This window comes from Marmota monax, unplaced genomic scaffold, assembly GCF_021218885.2.
Source record: "Marmota monax isolate L192 unplaced genomic scaffold, Marmota_monax_Labrador192_F-V1.1 WCK01_AAM20220418_F8-fsc00122, whole genome shotgun sequence".
Lineage (NCBI taxonomy): Eukaryota > Metazoa > Chordata > Mammalia > Rodentia > Sciuridae > Marmota > Marmota monax.
The window spans coordinates 7,262,403-7,289,881 of NW_026695223.1; the positions used below are offsets into that span (position 1 = coordinate 7,262,403).

The window sequence follows — 27,479 nt, forward strand, 5'->3', positions numbered from 1 at the left end:
AATGTAGACAGTGAACACTTGAGTTGTATGTTGAATTTATAGGCATCTTCTATTTGTTGACCTTACTAAACTTACGTATTAGTTGTAAAACTATTCTTGTGGATTCTTTGGGATTTTCTAAATATATAATAATGTCATCTTCAAAGAGAAAGATTTTATTTCTTTCATTTCACTAATCATGCCTTTTGTATTTTTAAAAATTTTGTCTTGCTGTTCTTAGTAGAACTTCCAATGCAGCAAATAAGACTAGTGGACATCCAGCTTTGTTTATGACATTAGGTGCAAAGCACTCATCTTTCTCTCATGTTAGGAGGTCATTTTTGTAGACACTGTTTCTCAGTCTGAGGAAATTCCCTTCTGTTATTAGCTCTTGGAGAGTTTTTGTTATGGATTTTGAAATTGGTCATATGATTTTTTTTGCATCTCTTGAGATGAGTATATGTTTTCTTCTTTTGTCTACTGCTGTGGTGAATCAAATTAAGTTTATAATGTTAATCCTTGCATGCTGAGATAAACCTCACCTATGCATGATGTACTATTTTTGATATATTGTTGGGTTGTATATTTTATTGAGTATTTTTGCATTTAGAAATATTTGGTCTATAGTTTTATGGTAATGTGTTTGCTTTTAATATCAGGTAATGATACCCACTCATAAAATGAAGTGAATAGCATTCCTTCCTTTTTTATTTTCAGGAAAAAAATATGTAGATTTATATTACTTTTTCTGAAGCATTTGAGAAAACTTACCAATGCAGCCATTTGGGCTAATTAATTTTTCTTTGAAGATATTTAACTACAAATTCAATTTCTTTAACATGTATTAAATTATTCCAGATATCTATTTTTTTCAGTGAGTTTTGCTAGTATGTCTGTCAAGGAAAATGTCTACTTCATCTTTATGGTTATAAATGTCTGTAGGGGGGCTGGGGATGTGGCTCAAGCGGTAGCGTGCTCGCCTGGCATGCGTGCAGCCCGGGTTCGATCCTCAGCACCACATACAAACAAAGATGTTGTGCCTGCCGAAAACTGAAAAAAATAAATATTAAAAAAAATTCTCTCTCTCTCTCTCTTAAAAAAAATTCTTAATTAAAAAAAATGTCTGTAGGATCTGCAATAATTTCATTTCTTCATTCCTGAGATTGGCAATTTTTGTCTTCTTTTTATATTGACCAATATAGCTAGTCAGTTATTAAATTATTGACTTTTTGCAAAGGACCAGCTCTTTAACTGATCTTTCTCTACTTCTCTCTTATTGTTTTTCTGTTTTGTTGCTGTCTGCTATTATCTTTATTATTTCCTGGGAATTCTGCATTGGTATACAGATTTCTTAACATAAAAAACAACCTATAGTAAAAATACTTTTTAGGTTACATGTTGGTATGTGCTCAAATCCCTACTACATATAATTAAAATAAACCTTAACAAAACACTTGTGTTATGTAGATACATTTTGGGATTTATTTTTTTCTTCCAATTAAAAACTGTTCCAGCCTGGTTTTTCTTCTCCTTCTCCTTCTCCTCCTCCTCCTCCTCCTCCTTTTAATAAAATATTTTTATTTATTTATTTTTTATTTATTTTTATGTGGTGCTGAGGATCAAACCCAGTGTCTCACATGTGAGAGGCAAGTGCTCTGAGCTATAACCCCAGCCCCTGGTTTTTATTCTTTTTATGAGAGAAGTCTTTTTTTTTCCTACATGCTGAACTATTTTCACTGCCTATTCATGGTTAGTGACCTGTAGTTTGGAAAGGTTAGTGACCTGTAGTTTGCTGAAGATGATTCTCATAACAGGTGGTATACACAATGCTTTGTGAAACCTTCTACCATTCCTTGATTGATATTGATAAAAATCAAAGACAGATAGGGCACATGATCTACTCCTGCAGTGTCTCCTCGAAAATCTCTCCCCAATTTGAAACCTAGCGATTAATCTGCAAACTTTGCATGTAGTCATCTCTATTCATTCAAGAGTTATTGAGCCCTTTATTCATAGCAGATACCAATTTAGGTGTTGAGCTACAGCACTGAATAAAACATAAAATCATTTTTCTATGAAATTTACATTTCAGTGGGCAAAATCACCAATGAACAACTATAGAAAGAAATGTCAAGTGATGATCATGCAATGACAAGAAAATAAAGCAGGATAAAGAAGGAAAACATGGGGATGCTGTAGTATTTTACTTGAAATGGCAAAATACATTTCTAAGAAAACATAATATTTTGAGCAAAAAGCTAAAGGAAAGATAGCTACATGGAGAAAAGTCATTCCAAACTGAGGAAAGAGCAGGTGCAAAGAGCCTGAGGCAGGATCATGCTTGGGCATGGAAAGGACCCTCAGGGGAGGGAAGTGTTAGAGATAAGTTCAGACAGTGCGCAATATCTATGCCAAGGATTCCTTTACAAGCCATGGGGACAACTGAATTTTACTCTGAGAGAATGAGGAAGCTGTTGGAAATGTATTTGCAACTGAGTTATACAACCTGACTTGTACTTTAAAAGAAATACTCCAAGGTTTTTGATCCACTTGAGTTGACTTTTGTGTATTATGAGATATAGGGATCTAGTTTCATTCTTCTTCATATGGATATCCAGTTTTTCCAGCACCTTTTGTTTAAAAGGTGTCTTTTCTCCAAAAGACATTTTTGGCACCTATTTCAATGACGAGATAACTGTGTGGGTTTGTGTATTGTCTTCTATTCCATTCCATTGGTCTACATGTCTGATTTTGTGCCAGTACCATGCTGTTTTGATGGTATAGCTTTGTAGTTTATAATAGTACAAATCACATTAGCAAAGTCATGGAGCCAGCCTGGAGGTCTATCAACAGATGAATGAATAAAGAAAATGTGGGGTACGCACACGATGGAGTTTTATTCAGCCATAAACAAGAATGAAGTTGTGTCATTAGCAAGAAAATGGAATAAACTGGAGAACATCATGCAAGTCAAATAAGCTAAACTCAGGAAGGTTTTGTTTCTTTGTGAAAATTAGAGAGAAAAAAGGAAACACAAGGGATCTAATGAAAATAGAAGGGAGATCAGTAACACAGAGAATGAGATTCAGGGAGGGAAGGAAGAGAGGGGAAGAGGGAAGTTCTGGGGAATGAAATTGAGCGATTATGAAATGTGCAAATATGATTGATTATGTCACAGCAAATCTCACTATTACATATAATTAGAATGCAACAATGAAATTTTATTTCGTTTTGTTTTTAAAGAATTGCTCCAACTACTATGGGGGAAATAGACTACAGGGGGACTAGAGGGAGGCAGGAAGACCAGTTATGGAGAACTTGTAGAAGTCCAGGCAAAAGCTGGTGGTGACTTGGATTAGGGAGACAGCAGGAAATTGGTGCGTCCTGTGGACATCCGGAAGATAAAGCTGCTAGTTGTGTGACAAATTGTACAGGGCATAAAAGAAGGAAAGAAGCCAGCCTCTCTCTATTGCCTCACTATAAGTATTTGTGGAACATTTGCTACCTGTATGATTTTATTCTGAATTTCTGCTCATTTGTTGATTTTCTTCCTTAAGTACTCCATGAGGTTGGAAACCTTGTCTGTTTTGTTCACAGCCAATCCTAGCACCTCAAAAAATATCTGGTACACGGTAGGTGCTCAATAAATGCTTGTTTGAATGAGTGAAAAGAAAGGGATTTGGCATCTATAACAGTCCTCATATATTCCTCTGTTTTACTCTCTAATTTCACCTCTGGGAATCTATTTTAAGGAAACTTTCACAAAGGCAAAGATGTATCTTAGCTTTATAGATATTCATCAAAACAACCTGTTCTAATGGTGGGAAGTTAAATACATCCTGATTGTTCAGCCAGAGGAGAATCTGGGATACTTCTTAACAGGCTCCAGGAAGGCATTGCCCACTCTTGGGGCAGGATCACTGCACACAGCCCTCTCTACGGGGCATGAGCGCCCAGAGCCCGGCAGACGTGTGGGCACAGGAGGATGCAGGCTAGACGGCAGGGTTATGTCAGGTCACTTCAAACCCTGCATTCTAATTACAACTCTTAAATCTCTGGGGTTTAATTTAAAACAAGTTCCACAGCAGGCGTTCCACCAGTTCCCAGGGCCTCATTATTGCTGGCTTTGCTCACAGTGGGCCTGGGTGCAGGGAGTTAGGGACGAGGAGGGTGACTAAGGGAGAAGGAAGGAAGAGCAGTAGATGGCAGAAAACCCCAAGGGGGAGTGGGAGCCGAGGCTTAATTAAAACCCAGCTGAACAATTTGCATCGCTGAGTTTCACCCCAGAAGGAAAAGGAGCCTTAGGAGATGCTGCAGAAAGATGGCTTTGCTTGGCTGGTTGGAGGCTCTCCCGGCAGCCACTGCGGCTCAGCTTTGGCAGCAGCACGGTCCTGCGGGGACTCCTGCCCGGGCGCGCAGACGTGAACACAGGAAGTTACAGTTTACTCATTAATAAAACTTACATTTATTCCACCGTGTGCTTGGAAAAAATAAACGAGACGCAGCCCCAGCTTTCCTCTCTAGAGAAAGAATTAGGATTCTTAGCTTGCATAGCAGAACCTCTGGATCTTAGCACTCAATCTCAAGTAGGTTTATTCCCCAGTCAGGAATTTCTGAGCCCAAAGTTTCTTGGGTGTACTTTGCCTCTTCTTAACAAATAAGAAAAATGTCACCCAGAGAAGGTTTCAAGCTGGAAGAAAAAGGAAGGGGATGCTTTATTTCCTGACGCCTGTCTCTGCTGTTGTATACTGATTTCATTTTTTTTTTTTCTGAGTTGATTTACTCAACAGATATGTACCGAGACCCTTCTATTTGCAAAGCACTGGTTAACCATTGAAGAAAGGGGCACACAAAAGTGAAAGAGGAATGAATTCTGTTTTCTAGAGACGCATCATCCTTTTTCTATTTTCCTCTGCTGGATTCTAAAAAAATACAACCTGACTTGGCCAAGATTATGACTTCTGGAGCCAAGTAGGACCTGACACGAAGGAGAAAGTGTAGGACCTATTTGATCTTCCATAGACTCAGGAATTGGGTGGGATGCTTGAAGGAAGAGGCTGTCAGGGTGTGCTGAGGATGCTCCTTTGTGAGTATATGCAGCATATCACTCGGGGATCTAGGTTGGAAAGCAACAGAAAGCAAGGCTTGGCTAGCTCGGTGGAAAGGGGTTCATTTGTAGGACTTTGGGGAGCTCTCATCATGATGGAGTGTTTGGAGAACTGAGCCTGAATACACTAGGAACCAGGATCTAGATGTTCAGAACTACAGCAAACATCATGCGGTGGGGAGCATCTGGATGCTACCGTGACAGCCAGCAGCCACTGGAGGCTCCCAGCAGAAGGAGCCCGGTACTTTTCCATGGTGTTTGTGTCATCCGCTGCTGCAGATGCAGCACGGGTACGTGGCATTTTCAGGTAGCATACTGTCACAAAGGCTTTGTCTTCCACTCATACCCAGGCTGATCAAAGGGTGTCCCAAACAAAATCAGAACCCCAACGCTGCATGGCCAAAACTGGAAAGGAGGGGGGTTGTAAAAAGCCCTCATGTCTGGTTAAAATTAAACAGAATCCAGTGGGTTGCAAGCAGACAGGCAATCTGTGCTATTCCAGTGTCACTTCTATTCTGTTTTCATCCATGGACGATTTTTCGCCAGGAATTGATAAGCCTTGTGTCAATATAAGTGTGTCTCAGATACCCAAAGGTATGTCCTGTCATTAGGGGGAAAGTACCAGATATTTTAGTGTTATGAAAATAGTCACTGCACTAGTTATAAATCTTTAAAAGAAGAATGTATATCTTTTACATATTATTCTTTTAATTTAAAAATTTCAAATCTAATTGAGTAGTCAGAAAAATCAGTTTGCCTAGCTGACCTATGGATCCTATTCTATTTGTAGGTTTAAAAGAATACATATATATATATATATATATATATATATATATATATATATATATATATATGTGTGTGTGTGTGTGTGTGTGTGTATATGTATTATTTATATATATGTATATGTATTCTTCTTTCAAACCTATAAATCATAATTCCTCTCTTTATACTGCATTATTTACATCTGTATATAAATATGCTTTAGTAGCTCATCTATTAAAAAAATAAACTCTTCCCTTGGTCCTTTATCCTCCAGTTATTTCCTAATTCCTCCACGTTCTTACCAAGAAGAGTGGATCAAAACATTTGAACACGGGTTCCCTCAAATGCCATTGACCTGCCATTCTCAAGCTGCCCCAGCTGGGTTGCTAACTCATCCACCACCTACCTTTCCAGTAGCTTCCATGGGGTCAGATGCCAAGACCACTTTGCTTTCATGTGCATGATTTTCTCAGCAGTGTTCAGCAGCAAATGACTGTTGGCTTAGCCCTGTCCACGCCCCTTTTAAAAACTTTTTCTCTACAGTTCTGTGATATTGTTAAGTCTGGGATTTCCTTTTATCACACAGGCATAGTCCTACCCAGTGTCATTTGCTTGCCTGAAAGTGTTGGCTACAGCATTCTGGGTCTCCTCATCCTCCATTTGTCACAAAGCTTTGAATATCACCTGTATTCTGGCCACTTTTGAATCTGTATTTTTCAGACCTGACCTCTGCTTTTGAGTTCAGACCTATCTATTCAGCTGCCTGCCTTCTTTTCATTCTATGCTCCAAACCTTTTGAAGCCTAGACTCATGGATCAAACTATTCAGTATTTTCTTTTCATTCTCATGCTTTCATTTGCCATCATCTCAGTTAAAGACATGATCTCTTGCTCCCCATCCCCATCACGGTAGAGTCATGGGCTAGGTGTATTAGATCCACCCCAAAATACGTATTTTATAAAATTTCACATTTCATAAAAATCATGACTGTTTTGTCTCTTCCTCTCTAATTTGTTTCCTTTCCTATCTTAGTGCATTGATAAGGACATCTAGGGATATGAAGAGGATAGCATTAAGGGTGATTATTCCTATCTTGTTCTTGAATTTAATATGATGGCTTGTATATTTTTTACTGCTGCATAGGATGCTTATTGAAGGTTTCTGGTAGATGTGCTACTTCTCATAGGAAGTTTCTTTCTGTGTTACTGTGCTGCAAATGCTTAATCATGAATCGGTCTTGGATTTTTCAGCTTACTTTTTGGCATGATCATACTGTTTTTCCCCCCTTGTAATCTGTGAATTCAGTGACTGGGTAGACGGACTGGACCTGCCTCATGCTTGCATTCTTGAGACTTAGGTCCCCCAATCCAGCTGCTCTGTACATTCAAGATGTCTCATGGCTATTCTTCTTCATGGCACTTTGCTTTGGGCAGGTCCTTGGATCCCTTCCACCATGTCATACTGTCTCCCTGGGTCTTTGTGGGCAGCCTACCCTCTGTGCTGTTAGAGTTTTAGAAAAGATCTCCTTGTTCTAGCAATCTCGGGCCACAGGCTGCCTGAGGAGGCTGGAGCCTGTGCTTAGTGTGCCATCTTGAGGAGAGATAGAAAAGGACTTGAATTATTCTGCTTGATGACATGAAGAGATTGGGGATCATCCTGACTTAACAGCCATGCCCTTGATCCAGAACTCGGTGACACGAAGCAGGACAAAGGGAGATGATAATCTGGAGGAAAGAAAGACCTCTTCACATTTAATGTTGGCTAAGTTTCAAGTGAGGAGAAAAAAGAGACAGGCATGGGAAGAAGGGAAGGCAGAGACCACAAAATGTCAGGGACTAAGGAATTTAATTAAAAGTTGATTATTTCCCTTGAAAGTTTCCATCATCATTTCTCACAAAATATTGCTGAAAACATTCTTGTAAGAACTGACTCTTGCATAGAAGGGGTGGGGGAGATCCCTGGAAAATCCCCTGTCATTCAGTCTGAGCACCAATATGATCAGAAGTTATGCAGACCATCAATAGGTAGAAAAAAAATGGGGAAAAGATTAAAGTCATGTTGTGACTTCCTTGAAGGGTGGTGGAAGGATTTCTTTGAATTTCAATAAATTTCATAGTCCTCTACGGATATTCAAAAGGGGCTGGAGTTGGGGATCCTCAATCCTTCAGTTTTGTGTAATTTTATTCATTCCACAAATACCTGTGGAAACTTTCAATGTGCCAGGTACTTTGTTATGTTTTGGAGATTTGGGGCTAAGAAATATATATATGTCAGTCCCCTCCTTCATGAAAAGTGGTGTCCAGGAGGTAAGAGAACATTAAACAAACAAATGTAAATGTGGTGAGAAGTTTTAAATAAAGTACGCCTGGTAGGCTGAAAGTAAAATGTGCACAGTCGGCATAGTCAGCGCACAGCTGGGTCTAGTTCCCCTAAGAAATCGCTCCTTGATTGATCCCTAAGAGAGGAGTCAAAGAACCATTAATCAGCCTTCCCGACCAGACTCCTCTTGTTGCAAAGCAGAAAAAAGAATGAAAGAAAGCATCTAAATTTTTTTATCTATTCTATCTATCTAAAGGTACCTTTAAAAACAAGAAAGTGTGTGGCCTCAGAATCATGGGGCTATAGAGACGGAAGCCTTGGTGACCAGCGGCCACATTTACCATCAGTGGCCAACTGGCTTGCCTTGTAGCTGACCTGACTCACCTGGTGCTGGAGCCCCACCCACCAGGAGAAGAGGAAAGAGACATGAAATCAGGAGAAGCTGTTCCAGGGCAGGTCCTCAGGAGCTACCCTGCTGGAACAGCACACTGGAGAGGATTTGAGGAAGGGGCAGTATTTTAGTGGGACTTTTCTGATAACCAGTGCAGAAACTCAACTCAAACTGGTAGAAGCCAAAGGAAGTGATTTATTGATTCAGCAAGAAAAACAATCTGGGCGTTGACCTGGAACTTGAATTACTACTGTATCTAGATCCTTGAACAATTCCTTGAGGATATAACTCTTTGTCTTTGGTTTGTCATCAGTTTCTTTGTCTATCGAGCCTCTTTGTGTGAAGATAATGTTATTACAAGACAACTCCATGCTCTTATGATTCAGAAACTCATTCTTTTTCCACCACACCTTTGTGATTCATCAAGAAAGGGTACTGACTGGTCTGCCGAGGTCCTGTGAACATCCACGGTCGGTCAAGTCACTAGGTCCAGGGGATGCAGTGCTGGTTGGTCATCAGAGGTCTCATGCCTACTTTTAATACAGAAATTCGGGGGTCTGGTGTAGTCAGCTTTTCATTGCTGAGACCAAAACACCTGACAAGAACAACATGGAGGAGGAAAAATTATTTTGGCTCCCAAGTTCAGAGGTTCGGTCATCCAAATCCATGACAACCAGGAAGGAGAGAGAGAGAGAGAGAGAGAGAGAGAGAGAGAGAGAGAAGAGAGAGAGAGAGAGAGAGAGAGAGAGAGAGAGAGAGAGAGAGAGAGAGAGAGAGAGAGAACGCTTTGCTCACCAGGGACAAATAAAAACCTCAAAGTCATGCAAACCATAACAGGGTCCCTTGATTGTCAGCTCCATTTCAATCAGAGAGAAGGTAAAGGTACCTCTCAAGAGGAAGTTTAATAATCCAGATGAAAAAGTAAAGGAGTCAACAAAAGAATGGAAAATTTATGTATGTTCTTCTCTTTGAGCATGCTATAGGCTCTTGTAATTAGAATCGCTCTAATGGCTTGTTCTTTTAGTTAAGGGTGCTGAAGCTGGAATCTAATCATCTATTTCAAATTTTTGCTCTACCAATTACTAGTTTGTCACTTTGAGATTTAGTTTCCTAAAGTCAGTGAAGGCTGCACACGTACACCTGGTGTGGCAGGGCCCAGCGGCATGGATTTGCAATGGCATGACCTTCAGCACAGAGGGTCCCGGCACAAGTTCCCATCCCAAACACACAGCATACCCTGCAGAGCTTTAGTTGGTTTGTGTGGCACAAGATAGTACTGCTTTTTGTCTTCTTGCTTAGTTTAATTTCCTGACATTAACAACAAATTTTCTAGAATAACAGACTTTGGTCTGTCAGAAAATCATTTGCTTTTTTTCCCAAAGGAAGAAGCATGGGGAGTTTGGTCGGCTACAAGGCATCTCCCACCTGAAACGGTGAGATGGATGGATGTTCCTCTGTGCTAAGGAAGAACCCTAAAGAATACTGTGAATGTAGAAATATGCGTCAACACCCCCAGTATTCCGTGGAATGTATCTCCATGAGTTTATCCTATTATGTTAGAACATTAATTTCCAGGAACTCACTTGAAACAGGGCCTGCCTGGAATAGTCCCTCCTATGTTTGCTGCACCAGGGGAATGATGTAACCCAGTTCAAGTGTGCCCTGGGCTGGCATGTAGTGAGTTCCCTATCAAGTATAACTTATTGTAATTAGGATCCCATTCTTGCAGTTGTACATGATGTGTAATTTTATTCATTCCACAAATACCTGTGGAATGAATATTCATTTTTAAGAAGTATTTGCTGATCTCCTGGTCTGTTCAAATCACCTAGACAAGTGATTTTTGTGAAATGTGAAATAATTTTAGAATTAGGAGAAAGATATTTTAAATGGAGCCAAAGGAAGACATTCTTGGGCTTGTCTCTGTTAACCCAATAAAGAAAACACAAAATGCTAACCAATGAAAACAATCAGCTTTAAAAAATTAATCTAGAGGAAAGCAGTTGAGTTATATATATTGCTCATTTTGAAAAACCACTGTCTAATCTCTACTTTGCAAAATAATTGAAATGATTCAGAGAAAATAATTATGGTTGAATTTAGGTGAGGATTGGTCTGTTGCATCTGATGAATGATCTTGTTCAGAGAGAACACGTTTTACAATTCTTCATTTTTCATTTTCAAATATGTATGGTTTCATGGGGTTTTCCTGCCAACGAGGCAGGACAAGATATTGGCCACTTCCCTTTGGACAGGCCAGTCCCAAACCTCAAAGAAAGGAACCAGATTCTTCTGCACCGTTTCAGAGAACTTCTTCACCCATGGATTTATCTTGCCAGCCTTGTCTTTGGAGAGGTCAGAGAGGGTCTGGGAATCAATAAAGAGCTGGATGAATGGCTCCCCAAGTTCCCCTGGAGCCAGAGAAGGACAGACGAGATAAAATGAGGTACATCGCTTGTAACAGATACCCCACCCCAGCACACACAGAAGGTCATACCGTGATGCTTTGTTATAATCCACATTTTAACACTGATTTCGTCTCTCCAGTGGCCGTTTCCTCCTCCATCATGTATTAGCTTGTTCCTGTGACTGGTGCCATATCTTATTCTGTCTCAATCAATCTCAGAGATGGAATTTGTGCCACATCACTTACTTCCTAGCTGGTTCTCAGTAAATGGTAGCTACCTTCAGGATTGCAATTTCCCTCACTCCTAAGCTTGATGATTCTGATTTGAATCAGGCTGAGGTGAGCACACCCTCTCATATTGTGTAGCTAAAAATTAGAAAGGGCTAGCTGGAACTGTAGAGCTGCAAGTCTAGGAGATACAGATTCCTGGCCCTTCACTTAGGAATCTATGACCCCAGGAAATAACAGCTGTGAGAACAAGTTAGACTGTTTCAACCTGCACCGGCATCCTGCTTCCATTCTTGCTCAGATGTGACACAGCCTGCATCCTGGAAAGTGTCTAACGCTAATTACAATCAACCACTGTTGAGGATCTATGCAGTATCAGGCACTGTGCTAAACACTAGAGGCCCAGGGACGAAAAAGGAGACAAGTGCTCCAACAAGTAGCTGGAATGTAGTGTCATAGGAGCCACATTGGAACACAGAAGTAACATGGAGGACAAAGTAAATGATACCTCAAAGGATAATATCCAGGGAAGGCTTCCAGGAAGGGGCATCTAAACAGCTGATTTTAAAAGTTGAACAGGTATTTCCCCAGTATACGAAGAAAGAAAAACTATTTAAGTAAGAAAAAGCAGTATTTATAAGTGCACAAGACCATAAACGGTGGTGAGCTGTTGTGAATTCTCTGATCAGTCTGTATTTGCAGGAGATTGAGCAAGCGGGCAGGGATCTGGAACTAGAGGCGGAGGATAAGGCAGAGCTAGATAATGAAAGGTTTGGTATTCTACCTGAAGGCGACAAGGAGTTATGGAAGGGTTCTAGGCTGAACATTATGGTTTATTTGGAGCATTCTGGAAGACAGGTCAGTCAGGATCAAGGTTAGAGGTAGGGAGACCATGAGGCGGCTACTGGAGCAGTCCAGGTCAGGGCTGCTGGGACCTGAATTTTGGCCATGGTGCTGGCAAAGGAAGGGGAACTGGGAAGGTGGTCACCTGCTCAGATCCCAGAGCAATGAGAGTCTTCATGGAGAGCAGAGACGGGAGTCTGTCTCCAAGGCCTTCGACTTGAACTTGGCAGCTAAGCTTCTGGCTGACACTGTGGTCATCTCATGAAGGCACTCAGACAGATTACTTTTTCATAAGGAGCATGGTGTAGCCCAAAAGTCATCTCAGACTCTTTGGGATTATGAAGACAAAGTCAAAGTCCAGAGGCAATGTGCCAAGGTGTCCAAAGACACTGAAACTGGGCTTCAGGTCTGTCCTTTCTGATTAATTATACGATCAACAGTAAACTTAAATGTTTTAACTTTGGGTTTCTGAACCTGCAGAACAGGCTACAGTGGTATTTCCTCAGTGTCTTTCACATAGCTAGCAAAAACATGGAAGAGGAGGTTTTTGAAAAGCTGTAAAACACTGCAAGTATTATTTATTTTATGACAAAATCAGAACTTGCCCACGTGTAAAGTTTGAGTAGGAAGGTGCCGTTCAGAATAACCTGCTACCAAGTCACTCCCCCAACACGTCCTTGTAATATGCTGTTAGAGAGAAGTGATGTCATCGTCTTCAGAGCTCTAACAACAGTGCAGGAGGACCTATGTGCAATTGGCAAAGCTGAGATTTTATTAAAGTTTGTCTGGCCGGAGCCATGTATTATGGTATCTTTTCCACAATGATTCTACTTATTTTCATTTATTTCCATGAAGTTGGGTGGTGGAGGAGAGGAGAGGGACACAATCCATTATCTAAACATTATCCGTATCAGATATATAACACCTGAGCCACAGGAAGGTTCTGACATGCTGCCCTGTCTCTTGTGCCCAGGGAGGACCTCCTATGGCCAGCAGGGCTAGCAAAGGAGCTGTTGTGCTCTTGAGATCACCAGGAAGTTACAGAACTGTGAGGCCCATCTGCCCCACATATGCTCAGTTCCTACAGAGATCTTTCCATCTTTCCATCTTTCCATCCCCACAAAGCCACCTTCGGGCAGAATTCTCACAGTCCCTCCCAGGGCTGCGAGATCACCCGGGTGGTCCTTAACCCAGCCAGGCTGCCCTGACCCCTGTCTCCCACACCTCACCTACAATTCCTAAGCTCCATCTTCTTAAAAGTTCACGGGGAAGAAGGGAAAGGCCCAGGCTGAGCTGCTGAGGCTGGCCCCCATCGTTTCCCCAGGCCCTCCGTGGTCCTGGGCCCCTTCTCCATTCCATACCCTTGCTGATCTCAGTGGTGTTGGGAGGGTCCATGGGAGGTGGAAAGGAGGGTCACAGACTGGCAGAGAGCGCTGAGTTGATCAGTTCTTGGGTAAGGCTGGAGAGCTGCCACTGGTGATTGGTTTTCCTTATTCACCAGGGGTGAGTCCTCTTGTTGAATCATTTCCACATTTTTCTTAGCAGACTCATAGATGGGATTCCCCTCTGTGGGATTGGAAACCTGTGGGAATGGTCTTTTATCAGTCTCTCCTTCTGGCTCTTTCCCTTGTACATCAGGGACTCAAGATGGGATAAAGCTGTGCAAAAATGGTAGCTTACTGCCCAGGCTGGGGGACTGGGAAGCAGCCTTGGCTGGCTGCCTGATTAATGATGCCACCATCAGAGCATTTAAGGAACTTTTAATTCAGATACCCAAGACATGCAGTTAGACTCTAGTGCCTGAGGTCCCACACCAGACCTGCATGCCCATCTGCAGTCTTCCCCATCTGCCACAAATTTCTCCACCTTTTAGACACACATGCTGGTGAGTAAGGAACAACAAAAGACATTATTGCCACTGGTCAGAAGTTCTGCCCTGTGGCAGGGCCCAGGTCTTTCACTGTTGGGTGCAACCTACACCTGCCTTTCTGATTCCCTGTCAGCCAGCTCAAAGTATTGATCCCTAATGGGCCCATTCTTTGATTAAGTAGCAAACGGTGCAGAATCTAGGGAGGGGCTGCAGGAAACAGTTGAATGAGCTACCTGTTGGCAGAAGAATGGTCCCTTCCTGGGTACCAGGAGCTGTCAGGGGACTCCCCTTCCTGAGGGGACTGTGAGCAGACTCCCACTTCCAGCTAGGAGATCCCTTCCAGGTCCTGACTGGGGTCTTCCCGATACTTGGAAAAAAGGATTTCCCACGTCAATGCTGGTGGGAGAAGTGCTAAACAGGACAGCAAAGGACACCCAAGACCTGAGCTCATTTGGCATAAAACCGTCACCAGGAAGCAGAGGGGACTGCTATTTTAACCTGACTTTGTACATCTCCCCATCAGTTTTAACTGGAGGTATTCAATATCACAAACGGGGAGGGTTTTACTTATAGGTACAATCAATTTATCTTAGAAAGTGGTATTTTGGGCTTTCCCTCCTTTTGTAAAGCGATTTCTGCCTAGTTTATTGTATAGTTAACTTTATTGAGCTTTTAAAAGTAGGCATTGTAAATAAAACAACTTGCAAAAAGGTTTCTGAAATAGAATTAACAAAATATTATATTTATTCATGAGTTGGAAACTGGAAAAAGGCTACTTGATGTAAATGTTCTGAATTGGGGTTGTCAGGATGTCTTCCAGCCTCCTGGAGTCCATCAGTACCACTGGGATGGATTAGCCTGATTGATTAAGAGCGTTCCCTTAATTGAACCAAAGGACTTGGGTTTTTTGTTTGTTTGTTTGTTTGTTTTTAATCTCAGCTTTGAATATGTTGCCTAGAGACTCAGTTATTACTCAGTTTGTGGACTTGGAGGGGAGAAATGTAACTAGACAGTTTGATAGCTTTTCAATTAAAAAGGACACTTAATTCATGTGGTATGTCATCTTTTTATAAATCAGTGTTCCCATATGGGGAAAACTATTCATTCTACTTGCATGTAAAAAGTAACCTTTAATATTGAAATATGTGGCAAAACCCAGAAAACATCATATGAGTACAAGATACTTTCAATAAAAAGTAAGTTATGTTAAAAAAAAAAATGTACATTTAAAATTTCCCAGTAAAATTTTCCAGGATAAATTGCTGTCTCATTTTGTTGGATATTCTAAGTTGATGAACTGAATCATTAAAAATACAGAATAAATCAAGTTTAAAAAAGAGTTTATCATTTCTATAGAGAATAGTCCTATTTCTACACATAGGTGCACAGAAAATACTCATAGATAAAACAATTTTGTGAAATTCTCAAATTATCCTTTTTAGGGTTCTAGAATTTCTTTTGTTACATTTATTGATTTATTGTGGTGCTGGGAATCAAACTCAGGGCCTCACAGAGCCCCCAAATTTTGTAGTTTTAAAATAAAACTTCTGAAAATATTAAATAGAGAAAATGGAGAAAAATGTTTTATCATTTATTACTTACCACTTTTTATAATTGCCAGATAAAATAATGTATCAAGTTGTATTCTATGTAGCTATCCAAAGTTTGGGGATTGTATAAATAAAATATTTTGGTATAGGCAGTCATGTGTCACACAATAAAAAAATGAGTGAAAAATGCCACTTGTGAAAACAGCGTGCACAGGAAAATCCAAAATAATATTTAAAATATTACTGAAAGAACAAAAAAATTACTAGAAGAGTGTATTTTGAAAATTATTTGCAATTAACTCTGAATAAGATCTGTAACTAATTTGCATTTCCTTGTAACCTTCCCTACATTTTTGTGAATTTTCATAAGTAGACAAATAGTAATCTTTATGATATTTGAAATTTTTTGTATGTTGATGTCACCAAATACCATGATAATGACTGCTGTAGTTAATTTATTTTCAGCATTAGATAAAGATCAAGAAAGCATTTCAAAACGTCATCTTTCTCAAAATCAATGAATAGCATTCTCATTTAAGTGTCAATTCTACCTATAGATTTCTCCATCTATACAGAGGTTTCACAACTAATTTTCAGTCTGATGTCTTTGAACAGGAAACCCTAAAGAAAAACTTTGTGGTTGAGGTTTTCAATTAGTGAACACACATTGCTTCTTATACTTTGGAACTACAGAGATGGAGTTGTAGTATGTAGAGAAAGAGATGCTGCAGTTAACAAAATTTTAAGCCTGATTATGCTTAATTTCTTTAATTTCAACTCTTGATTAATTGGACGGGGGAGAGGATTCCGAAATACATCAATATGTCATAGTGTTTAAGAGCTCTGACGATGGTTTCTAAGTGATGCAGTCATTACTAAATTAAGTAAATCATTTTTTCTCATTTATACAGCTATCAAGAAAACATGACAAAATTTATTCTGATTTCTAAAATATAAGACAAAAATAAGTCATAAGTGAAATTGCTTATCTGGATATAATGAATTCGTTTGTATATGTAACATCAAAACATTAGAATTCCTATTGCCTCAGGAAAAGGGCAACGATGCCCTCTGTCACTGATACCAGTCCCATTTTAAAGGATGACTTAGCTAATGAAAAAAAATTAGAAATTATAACGGAAGGAGCAAAGATACCATATCATTTGCTAATAAAATTGTATCTACTAGAAAATTTAAGATAATTAGTTGAGACAATGATTATAAATAATGAAAGAATTCAACAGAGTGTTTGAATTCCAAATAAACACAAAATTCAATAATTGGCCTACTAATCAGACAGAGATAATTATAAAATTGACAATTTTATGATTTATAATGATAAAAATATAAAAATGTCAAGAATAATTCTGTTAAGTATTGGCTAAACACTTTCTGGCAAAATCTTTAAAAATTGACAAAGAATACAAAAGAATATTTGAATAAATGAAAATATGTATGTTGTTTTAGCTGAATAGATTATTTCAAGATGCTAATTATCCTCAAATAACCTCTAAGTTGAGTATAATCCTGCTGAAAATCCCAATGTATTTTAAAGAAACTCAATACATTGATTGTTTAGTCTAATCTAAAAACTCAAGCAGTCAAGCACACTTGGCAATTTTAGCTGTGTGTGTGGTGCTGGGGTTCAAACTCAGAGCCTCCTACATGCTAGGTAAGCACTCTCCCACTGAGCCACACTCTCAGTCCTAGAAAAAATTTGAAAATGTTTAGGTATAATATAGAAATATGAAGAAGAATTTATTTTCACAGATCAAAACTCACTTCAAAGCTTCAATAACAAAACCTGTATGATTGGTGCACAATTAAACAAATAGGTTAATCATTCAGAGGAGCAGACTGAAAAACAAATTCATATACATATGGAAGATAATTGTTTGAGAAAGTAACCTTTAATATCATTGAGTACAATCATGACTTCAATAAATGTTGCTGACATAATTGTTATATATTTAGAAATAATATATGATATAACAGAAAAGATCTAAATGTAAAAACATGTAACCATAAAAGCACTAGAGAAAAAAAAAACATAAGAAAACATTTTAACAAATTTGTAAAGGAAAAATATTTTCTAAACAATAAAGGATGATTTGAAGGAAAAAGACTGACAGACTTGACCCCAACAAATGTAAAGCTATTTACATCTATCAGATTAAAACAAAGGTAAAGAACAAATGGTGCAAGGAGATATTTGCAACATGTAAAACTAGACAAACAAGTAATATCTGTAATATAGAAAGAGCACTTGATGATCAATAAGAAAAAGATAAAAACTAAGTAGAAAAAGGGCATAAATAAACATTTCAAAGAAGAACTATGAACTATCATATATATATAAAAACATTCTCTCCATTTGTAATCACAGAAACACAAACTAAAAATAACTTTTTTCACATTACACACTGACAATAACATCAAGTGCAAATTCAGTGATACCTAGTACTGGCAATAGTTTGAGAACATATTTTTGTTATGAGCTCAAATGAGTAAAGGCTTTTAAAAATGGCAATTTGTCAGTATCCATCAACATTTCAAAGATGAATGTTTTGAAAGTAGTTTTCACCTTCTTAGACTGCATGCCAGCAAACTGTATGCAATGATACATAAATATTCATTGTGAAACTTTAAGTGACAGCAAACATTAGCCGTAATCCAAATTTCCATAGTTAAGTAAACTAGGACAGAGACACTCCATCAAATACTGTTTGTCTGTGTTAAAGGATAAGGAATGTTTTTCTACACAGCGGTACTAAATGAGGAAGAACTCAATATCAGCTTCTTGGGATTTGAATCGTAGGACAGTTGTAAGGGCTCAATCTGGGCCTCAACCCTGGAGCCCTTCAGGAGGTTTACTAGTGAACCCAGGGAGGGGTGCACTCCAATAGGAGCCCCAGGGGAGGAACGGAGCCAGCCCACTGCATTGAGGAGACATGGAGCCAAGCCCGCATGTAACAGGTAGACCTTAGGAGACATGATCACGAGGCGGCCTTGGCCATAGGAGGAGGCAGCGATGAGAACCTGGCCCCTGTCATTCACCATCACTGGGAAGGCGGCCTCTCCAATAGGACACTTGCCACACTTCACGAGGGCCTTGAAGCAGCATCAGGAGTTGTTGTCATGGTTCTATCAGCGGCTGCAGAGGAAAGCAAAGACCCAGCCTGGTGAATCAATGACCGAAAACTAAATGGATAAAAGCAGAGTATCCCTCTCTGGTAATTTCCTAAGGAGCGCCACACTCTTGATTTGTTTTCATCACTTAGACATCCCTTCCTCTCCCTTCCTACCTCTGCCAACCCAGATATTCTCCGTGGCTCTGTCTTCCACAGGCTCAGCTCTCCTCTATTCCAGTCCCACGTTGTACCTCAGAAATTGCAATCATAGTCGTCCTTCATTTATAACAGCTGTAGTGATCCCATTATTTGTCCTAGCCTGGACCTCTCTAATGGACAGAGATGCTTTATTTTCATTAGCATATGGAGCACCACAGCTATCAGCCCAAGCTTTGTTTGTGGGAAATTGAGTACATCTCTGCCTTCTCAAAAGTTACTCTTTGATCAAATACTTAAGCTTCCTTTCCTGTCTGTGTAGGGAAGATAAGGTCAGCCTCTAAGGATTCTGATGTGAAGACTGAAGGAGTTTACACATGTCAACAGTTTGTTCAGAACCCGGCACGAAACTATCAAGAGCAAATTTCTATGCTTTTACATTCTTCCTGGTTTCTCAGAATGAAAACGGGCACCACAGCCTTAAAATCATGATTGCCTGTTCCTCTCTCCTCTTAGTCATCAGACTCTATCAAGTATCTGTCACATTACTTCCCATTCCTATTGCCACCAAGTTCATTCAGGACCACAAAGCTTTGCGTTTGGACCAAACCAATCTAGAATCTCTGAGTCTCACATTGACTCCCTTGATGAGAAACCTTCAAGACTTCACCACAAGTAAAATACAAATTCTTCTTTCAGTCTGATAGTGGAGGCCTGAGGGATTTGCCTTGTTGAGTTCTTTTCAGTCTTACCCTCTCTCCACATTCAGTTCTACTTGAAAAGTGGAAACATGACCTGTGATTTCTAGCCTCTGTCAGGTCATTTCTTGTAGAATTTCACTCTCTTTCTCCCGTTCTTTGTCTTTTCCCAACACTCATTACTAAAATTCTAAGTCACTAGTAGAAGGCACTCCTGCCAACTTTATTCATCATTGTATCCAAGGGCCCAGCCTGGGGGAGCAAAATGGTGGCTGAGTCAGGTCCTGCAGTGATTATCTCCCCACAGATTATCTCCTTCACAAGAGCTAAAAAGACAGGTGAGAGATCATAGCACCTCCTTAGATCTCGTGAAGGTATTCTGCTACATGAATAGCTGTATTAAGAAAAGACACATTGAAAAAGCCAGGAAGGAAAGAGTTGCCCATGTCACCTTTCACCCCTACTGCAAGTAGGCTCAGCATGGAGAGAGATGCATCCTGCTTGCAGGGAAGGAGAGGGAATTAAGTCCAAGCTTTAGACCTTATATAGGAGGCACTGTGAAATCAGATGCTGCTCAGAGTTTCATAACCCCTACCTTGAGGCTGTACCCTCAGATGGAGCCTCTGGAACTCTGTTGGATGGTTGGCCAAGGGAGTGGTTCTGCCTCGCCTCCCCCAGCCTCAGGCAGCAGAGGAGGAAAGCAAGACTCTATCCCCTGGGGAGCAGAGCATGGAAGCTAGCATAGAAGTTGGCATAGAAACTCAACGCAATGAGACCCAGCGACAAGCAGAAACTAAAGACCCCTAGAACGAGGCCAGACAGAAGGCCCCTCTAAACCTACCCCTGAGGTACCAGGCAGAGACCTGTGCCCTGATGGGACAGACTCATGTTCAGGCCAGCACTCTTGTCCCTTGGCTGACATTAAGCTGGGTCATACCCGAGTCTCACAGCTGCAGAGACCTATGCAGAGTTGAGGAGTGGCATACCACAGGCCCACTCCAAGGGACTGCCTCCACCACCCCTTCTCCAATGTCTTCTTCACAGATGTCTCAGGCAGATGCAAGCAGATGGAGTCCTCATACCTACCCCAGCACCATGTGGAGGCCTGTGCCCAGGTGGGACAAACTTATGTTTCAGCGTACACCACCACTGGCCATGTCATGAACCTGAGGGCACCCCTGAGACTGTACAGGTATTTGTAGCCATGAGACTTGGGTGTGACTCAGATTAGCATCAGCCTTAGTGGGCCAGGGACTGTAATTACCACACTCCCCAACCTTGGGCATCATAGCATGGAACAAGACTGCATTATCAGGATAGGACAGAATAGTAAACCTTAGGACTCAGTGATGAAATCTAGTGCTGAGCAGATCCCAATGCCCCTGCCTTGGGCCAGTGTCTATAGACAAAGCCTCTGGAATGGCACCAGTCTATCTGACCATTATTCTGGCCAGCATCACCCATAGCTGGTTGCATAATAGTCTTGGGCCGTGAGACCATTTGATTAGTAAGCAGCCCTTGGGTTATGGGCATTGGTCTTACCCAAGGCTGCACTGGTCTTGGTGGGCTGTGGGCTTAGGGTGTGACATACCCACCCCATTTTGGTGTTGTTGAAGGCCACAGGACTGCTCATCTCTTTCTTCCCCCAACCCCTGGAAGCGCAGCATCAATAGAGTTACTATCAGCTTGGAAGAAGAATTAGTGGGCTCAAAGACAAGCTATTTAAAAATATACAGTCAGAGAAGAAAAAAGAAAACAATGAAGAGGAATGAATAAATTCTCTATTTATGAAAATTAAAACAGAAATTTGAGGTAGCATTAAAAGGCAAATATTTGTTATGGCACTGATGTTCAAAAGGCAAATAAACCGGCTGGAGAATAAAGGGTGTGTTTCCTGGTCCAGTGCCCTCAGACCTGATGATGGAGTTGGGGATCCTGAAAAAAGGTAAAAGCCCTGAGCTTTAGGCCAGCTTCCTCCAGGAGGCCTCCAATCTCTTGGTTTGAAAGATGGGATCGTTGAAATCCTCCATTGCAGGTGGGACAGGGTCTTGGTATCGGAAATCAGTGATGTAGCCCAAGGTATGTGAGCCTTGGAAATGACCTGTATTTTGGGTAATTAGAAGTAACCTGGTTGGTTTTTAGCAGGTTGGATCTGGTCACTCTGATCCAGTAGCTGTACACAGAGTTCAGAGCAAGTAGAGTTGCAGGCCATGACAGAGACACTGCAGAGCAGGCTGGTGCCAAGAGTCCAGGTGCCAACTTCCAGAGCTGGAATGAGCTCATTACTTATCAGCTCCATATCTCTTGTTTTCTTCTCTGAAAAGTGAGGACAGTAGTAGTGCTCACCTTGTAGGACTGTTGTGAGCACAAATAAAGAAAAAGCACTTCACACTCTTTTTGGCAAATAGTTCATTGATGATTCCCTGACCGGCAGAGGCATCCTTGGGAGCCAACGCACTCTGGGAGATAGATGGCTAGGCGTTTGCTTTCAATGGGAGATATAATTGCACAGCACTTTTCTTTCTTTCTTTCTTTTTTTGCTATAACAATTCTGTTTTGATAGTTCACCAACTCCTCCCATATATAACTTAACTAATTCAATTCTGAATGATTTTCAATGGCCATAAATTTCAACTGCTTGATCAAATTATGAGTTATTCAAGATAAAAATACAAGTAGTGTGGCCAGGGCAGACTGCATGGTAGTAGAAAAGAGAGTACGGTCATCTTATGTAGCCAACTTGTCTTTATGTGACTGAAACCCACAGCACCTTAGATTCCAGTCTCCGCCGGCCCAGGAAAGCTTGGGTTTCCCTGAATGCCATTTCTAAGTGTGGACACCTCCTTTTTTAATTATTGTGAATGTGCTTGCATGGCATTGTTTCCTGTAATGAGGCCAATTGTGTTGGACTAATTTCCATCTCTGCCTAAGTATTGTGATTTCAGTAACAGAGTTAATGTCTTGGGGGTCTTACGAGATTGGGAATAACAGGTCGTAGTTTTTTGCTGTCATTATTGTTTAAATCTCCCTTACACCTACAACCCTCACTAGAAAGGATGGGTTGTTCTTGGCAAAAGGACAATAAATTGAGTGTTTATAAATTTGTGGAAAATTTAGAAAAAATAGGGGTCCTTCTGACTGATGTCTAGGGTGGAAATGGCTCGTCCTTTGGGCTAGCTTTGGCTTACAGTCCCCTTGATATGATGTAGTGTGACAGTCCAAGTGGTCACTGGGCAGCTGTATCCTCGGGGTGACCTCTTGGTTACTCTCCAAGGCAAGGCCTTTTTCTCTCTGTTGCACTTCTCACTCCCTTGGGTTCCTTAGATCTCTGGCATGACAGACAGCTTACAATTTCAATTCTAAACTTTTTTTTAACAATCCCAAATTTCCCACTCTTTACTTAAAACATTCAACATAATGTCCTCTTCTTTCATCATCCTTAGGAGTGTATCGAAGTGACATTTTAATTTTTTATGAAGTAAATTCTCATGGCTTTCCCAAATAAAGGGTGAATCAGCACAAAGAGTTCTGGAGTTCTCCTAGGGAAACCAAATCATCCTCCTATAGAACCAGGAAATATTTGTCCAACAGGACTTTTCAAAATTGAAGCCAGGCATGGTGCTAAAAACCTTATAACAGGGGCAAGTGTGTGAGAAGAGCAGTCTGAGGGGACTGGGGATGTGGCTCAAGCGGTAACACGCTCACCTGGCATGCACGGGGCGCTGGGTTCAATCCTCAGCACCACATAAAAATAAAATAAAGATGTTGTGTCCACCGAAAACTAAAAAAATAAATATTAAAAAGTTCCCTCTCTCTCTCTCTCTCTCTAAAAAAAAAAAAAAACCAGAAGAGCAGTCTGAGAATGTTGACATCATGAGATGCCAGTAAAGAAACAGCATCAACTGAAAAGTTGCTGCCCTTTCTTGGAAACCCCAGCCACACCTCATGCTTGGACTGACTAACTGTTGTTGCACTGACTGCTAATGCTCAGACATGTTGAGGGACTTTTGCTTGCAGAAGAATAAGCATATCGGAGATGCATTTTAGGTTTCTATTTACAAGCTCCTGGTTAAAATAGTCCAAGGGGCCAAAATAAAAATAAATATCTTCTCATCATAGGAATCTGTGTTCAATGAGTGGACAAAATTTGAACATAGGCTAATAGCATCATTTTGTTCTCCTCTACAGAAAAGGAGACAGATCAGAGCTGAGGTACCTGTGTGACGTTGCTATTAATAGGTATCTCAGCTGTCTTGCTTTACAGTTGGGAATTCTTACAAAAAGATTTGAATGTATTTGTTCTTAATTTGGCATAATTTTCTTTTGTAGCTATAAAAGTACTGACTTTATTTTTTTAACTATGTAAGAACTGATGTGAATCAATCGGAGATCACTTTTCCTATGTTCATATATGAATGCACAACCAGTGAAACCCATATCATGTACAACCACAAGAATGGGAAGTTATACTCCATGTATGTAAAATATATTAAAGTACACTCTACTGTAAGACAAATAAAGTTAATATACATAAAAAAATGAAGTACTGATTCAACATGGTGAGCTGGAAGGAGGCAGCATTCTGTTTTGCTCCCAGACCTGGGATTCAAGTAGATGACCCCCGAGAGCTGCTCAGGAATCACAGCCACCATGCCACACAGGTCTCTAGGCCTTAGCATCATGCAGGACTCCTGGCCCCTTGTCCACACAGGACCTTCGGGTGCCTGAGGAGGACCACCGGCATTAGCACCTGCATAGGACTCCTGGCTGTCCAAGGGGTCAAGAACTCCAGCCACCACTCCCACATGGACCTGCATCTACCAAAGTGGGGATCTCCTAGTTGTCTCCATCTTGGGACACTGCAACCACTGCCATAGTCCCCTACATGTGGTAGCCTGCACCTGGGGACAACCGCCAGCCAACACGGCACACCACAGAGCTGCATCTCTGAACACACCGCTTAACACCACGGCCAACCCCACCCGACCAGACACCCCATTATTTCTGAAAGCAGCCACCTCCATCTTGGGACACCTTTATCGCCATCTTTAGTTGGGACAACTCCCAGTGTGGAACATCAGCTGGGGCTTAGAAGCATTATTAAGGTCCTGAAGGTCCCCAACTTCCCGCTGTGCTGCAGCCACTCACCTTGCACAGTGCCTGTGGCTCCACGGCTGGTCTCTAGCTCATAAAACTGGGTCCTGAGCTGCCCAGTATAAAACAGCTCTCTGCAACAGGTGCACAGGTCACAGAGCACAGCCCACAAGACCTCCTGACAGAAAGGTTCCTGATTGGGAAGTAGAAAGGGAGGGAGGGAGGGAGTGAGATACAGTTTAGAGACTCAACTAGAGACCAGGAATTGTGAGGTGACAGGCAATATGAGGAGATAAGACCAGGCATCCACATCACATAAGTGGGCTCCAAAGGAGACCCTTGGGGTGCAGTCTCCCGTTGGGGACCAGCAAGTGCTATACCTCACCTCCAGGAGCTCTGCCCACAAGACCAAACCTCCCACCAATAATTTTCACCATCTTGAGGGTGAAGATACCAGCAAACAACAGACAACCCCACCTATTGGAACAGAGGGGAAGCAGGAAAGATACTGAACTCCAAAAAACAATCCTTATATCTTCCTTTGAGATTTTTCTCTCTATCTATCTATCTCCTCCCGCCCTCACATCCCCAACATTTGTGAAACCAAGTACTTTTCCTGAATTAGGCTACTGAGGACTGGGATGTCTGAATAGTATATTACAGTGGTATTGTATATTCTTTTGTCTCCTATTTTTACATTTTTAATTTTTCTTAATATTTATGTGTATTTTTTTGTACTCTATTGTCCTCCCACTTACTTGTCTCTCCAAAATCACTTACTTTCTCTTCTCCTGCTACTAACCAACTTCTTTAGAGTCCTCTTTCACGCTAAGATCTAATAACTCTATATCCTCATCTCCTGCCCCTCAACATCTCATCCTATACCTCACCCCTGGTTCTTTGTCCACCATCAGAAACTGTAGAGCCTTTTGCAAACTTACTGTTTATATTGTAGGTAATAATTGAACTTACCATTTCTGTCTATTGTGACAAAACCGTAAATGTCTTAATAGCAGGTATTTGGTTTGCGGTTGTATACTTCTGTATAGGGATCTGTTCACATTGTTCTCCCCCTTAAAGAAGAGGTATTGGCAACCTGCAGGGACACTCTAAGCCTATCAGGTAAAAACTGTAACACCTTGGATCTGCAGTGCTAGAAGGGAAGACACACAAACAACATGAAAAACCAAGGGAAGAAAGTGCCCCAAATAAACCAAGATATTACATTATTAGAATCCATGGCCAGCACAACAGAAGAAATAACAGAGAAGGAATTTAGGATGCACATAATTAAAATGTCCTGTGAATTACAGGATGATTTAAGAAAGAACATACAGGCAGCAAAAGATCATTTTGATAAAGAGCTGCATAAGCAAATACAGAAAGCAAATGATTACTTCAGTAGGGAGATAGAGGTTTTGAACAAAAACCAAACAGAAATCATTGACATGAAAGAAACAATAAACCAAATTAAAAGCTCAAAAGAAAGCATCACCAACAGATTAGATCACTTGGAAGACAGGACTTCAGATAAGATAGATGAAATGTATAATCTTGTAAAGAATGTTGACCACACAGTGAAGATGGTAAGAAACCATGAGCAGAACATTCAAGAATAATGGGATAACATAAACAGATCAAATTTAAGAGCTATTCGGAGAGAGGAAGGCATTGAGTTCCGAACCAAAGGAATGAACAATTTATTCAATGAAATAATATCAGAAAATTTTCCAAACATGAAGAATGAATTGGAAAACCAAATACAACAGGCTTACAGGACCCTAAAGGTAGAAAACCACAACAGATCCACACCAAGTCACATTGTAATGAAAATGCATAGCATACAGAAAAAGAAAAGACTTTTAAAATCATGAGAGAAAGGAATCAAATTACATATAGGGGGAAACCAATTAGGATATCTGCAGGTTTTTCAACCCAGACCCTGAAAGTGAGAAGATCCTGGAATAACATATACCAAGCTCTGAAAGAAAATGGATGTCAAACAATAATCTTATATCCAGAAAAAATAAGCTTTAGATTTGATGATGAAATAAAAAACTTCCATGATAAACGAAAGTTAAAAGACTTTACAACTAGAAAGCCTGCACTACAGAACATCCTTAGCAAAGTATTCCATTAGGAGAAAATAAAAAACAACACTTAAAATCAGCAAAGGGAGGCATTACACTAAAGGAAATACCAATTAAAGGAGAAACCAAGTCAAGTTCAATACCAAAAATAAACAAATATGACCAGGAATACAAATCATGTCTCAATAATAACCCTGAATGTTAAAGGCCTAAACTCACCAATCAAAAGACATAGACTGGCAATTTGGATAAAAAAAGACCCAACAATATGCAGCCTCCAAGAGACTCAACTCATAGGAAAAGACATTCACAGACAGAAGGTGAAAAGTTGGGAAAAAACATATCACTCACATGGACTGCGGAAACAAGCAGGGGTCTACATCCTCATATCAGATAACAGACCTCAAGCCTAAGTTAATCAAAAGGGACAAAGAAGGACATTTCAAACTTCTCAAGGGAACCTTACATCAATAAGACATAAAATTATAAAAATATATGCTCCAAACAATAAAGCATCTACGTTCATCAAACAAACTCTACTCAAGTTCCAGAGTCAAACAGACCACAGCACAGTAATTCTGGGTGACTTTAACACCCTCTTTCACCACTGGATAGATCTTCCAAACAGAAGCTGAACAAAGAAACTCTAGAACTCAATAATACAGTCAATAACTTAGACTTAACTGACATTTATAGAATATTTCATCCATCAATGAGTGGATACACTTTCTTTCCAGCAGTACATGGATCCTTCTCTAAAATAGACAATATATTGTGCCACAAAGCAACCATTAGAAAATACAAAAAAAGTAGAGAGACTACCCTGCATTCTATCAGATCATAATGGAACAAAA

At 40.5% G+C, this 27,479-nt stretch overlaps 1 protein-coding gene across 1 annotated transcript in view; it reads right to left on the reverse strand.

Moving 5' to 3' along the window:
• Positions 1-10,725: 10,725 nt before the first annotated feature.
• Positions 10,726-27,479, reverse strand: part of LOC124086084 (TRPM8 channel-associated factor 2-like) — a 52,246-nt gene continuing 35,492 nt past the window's right edge. The window contains 6 exon segments of the mRNA XM_058575748.1: positions 10,726-10,784; positions 10,787-10,969; positions 13,851-13,972; positions 18,218-18,567; positions 21,621-21,796; positions 24,590-24,669. Of these exon segments, the coding sequence (XP_058431731.1) occupies positions 10,726-10,784; positions 10,787-10,969; positions 13,851-13,972; positions 18,218-18,567; positions 21,621-21,796; positions 24,590-24,669 (970 nt within the window).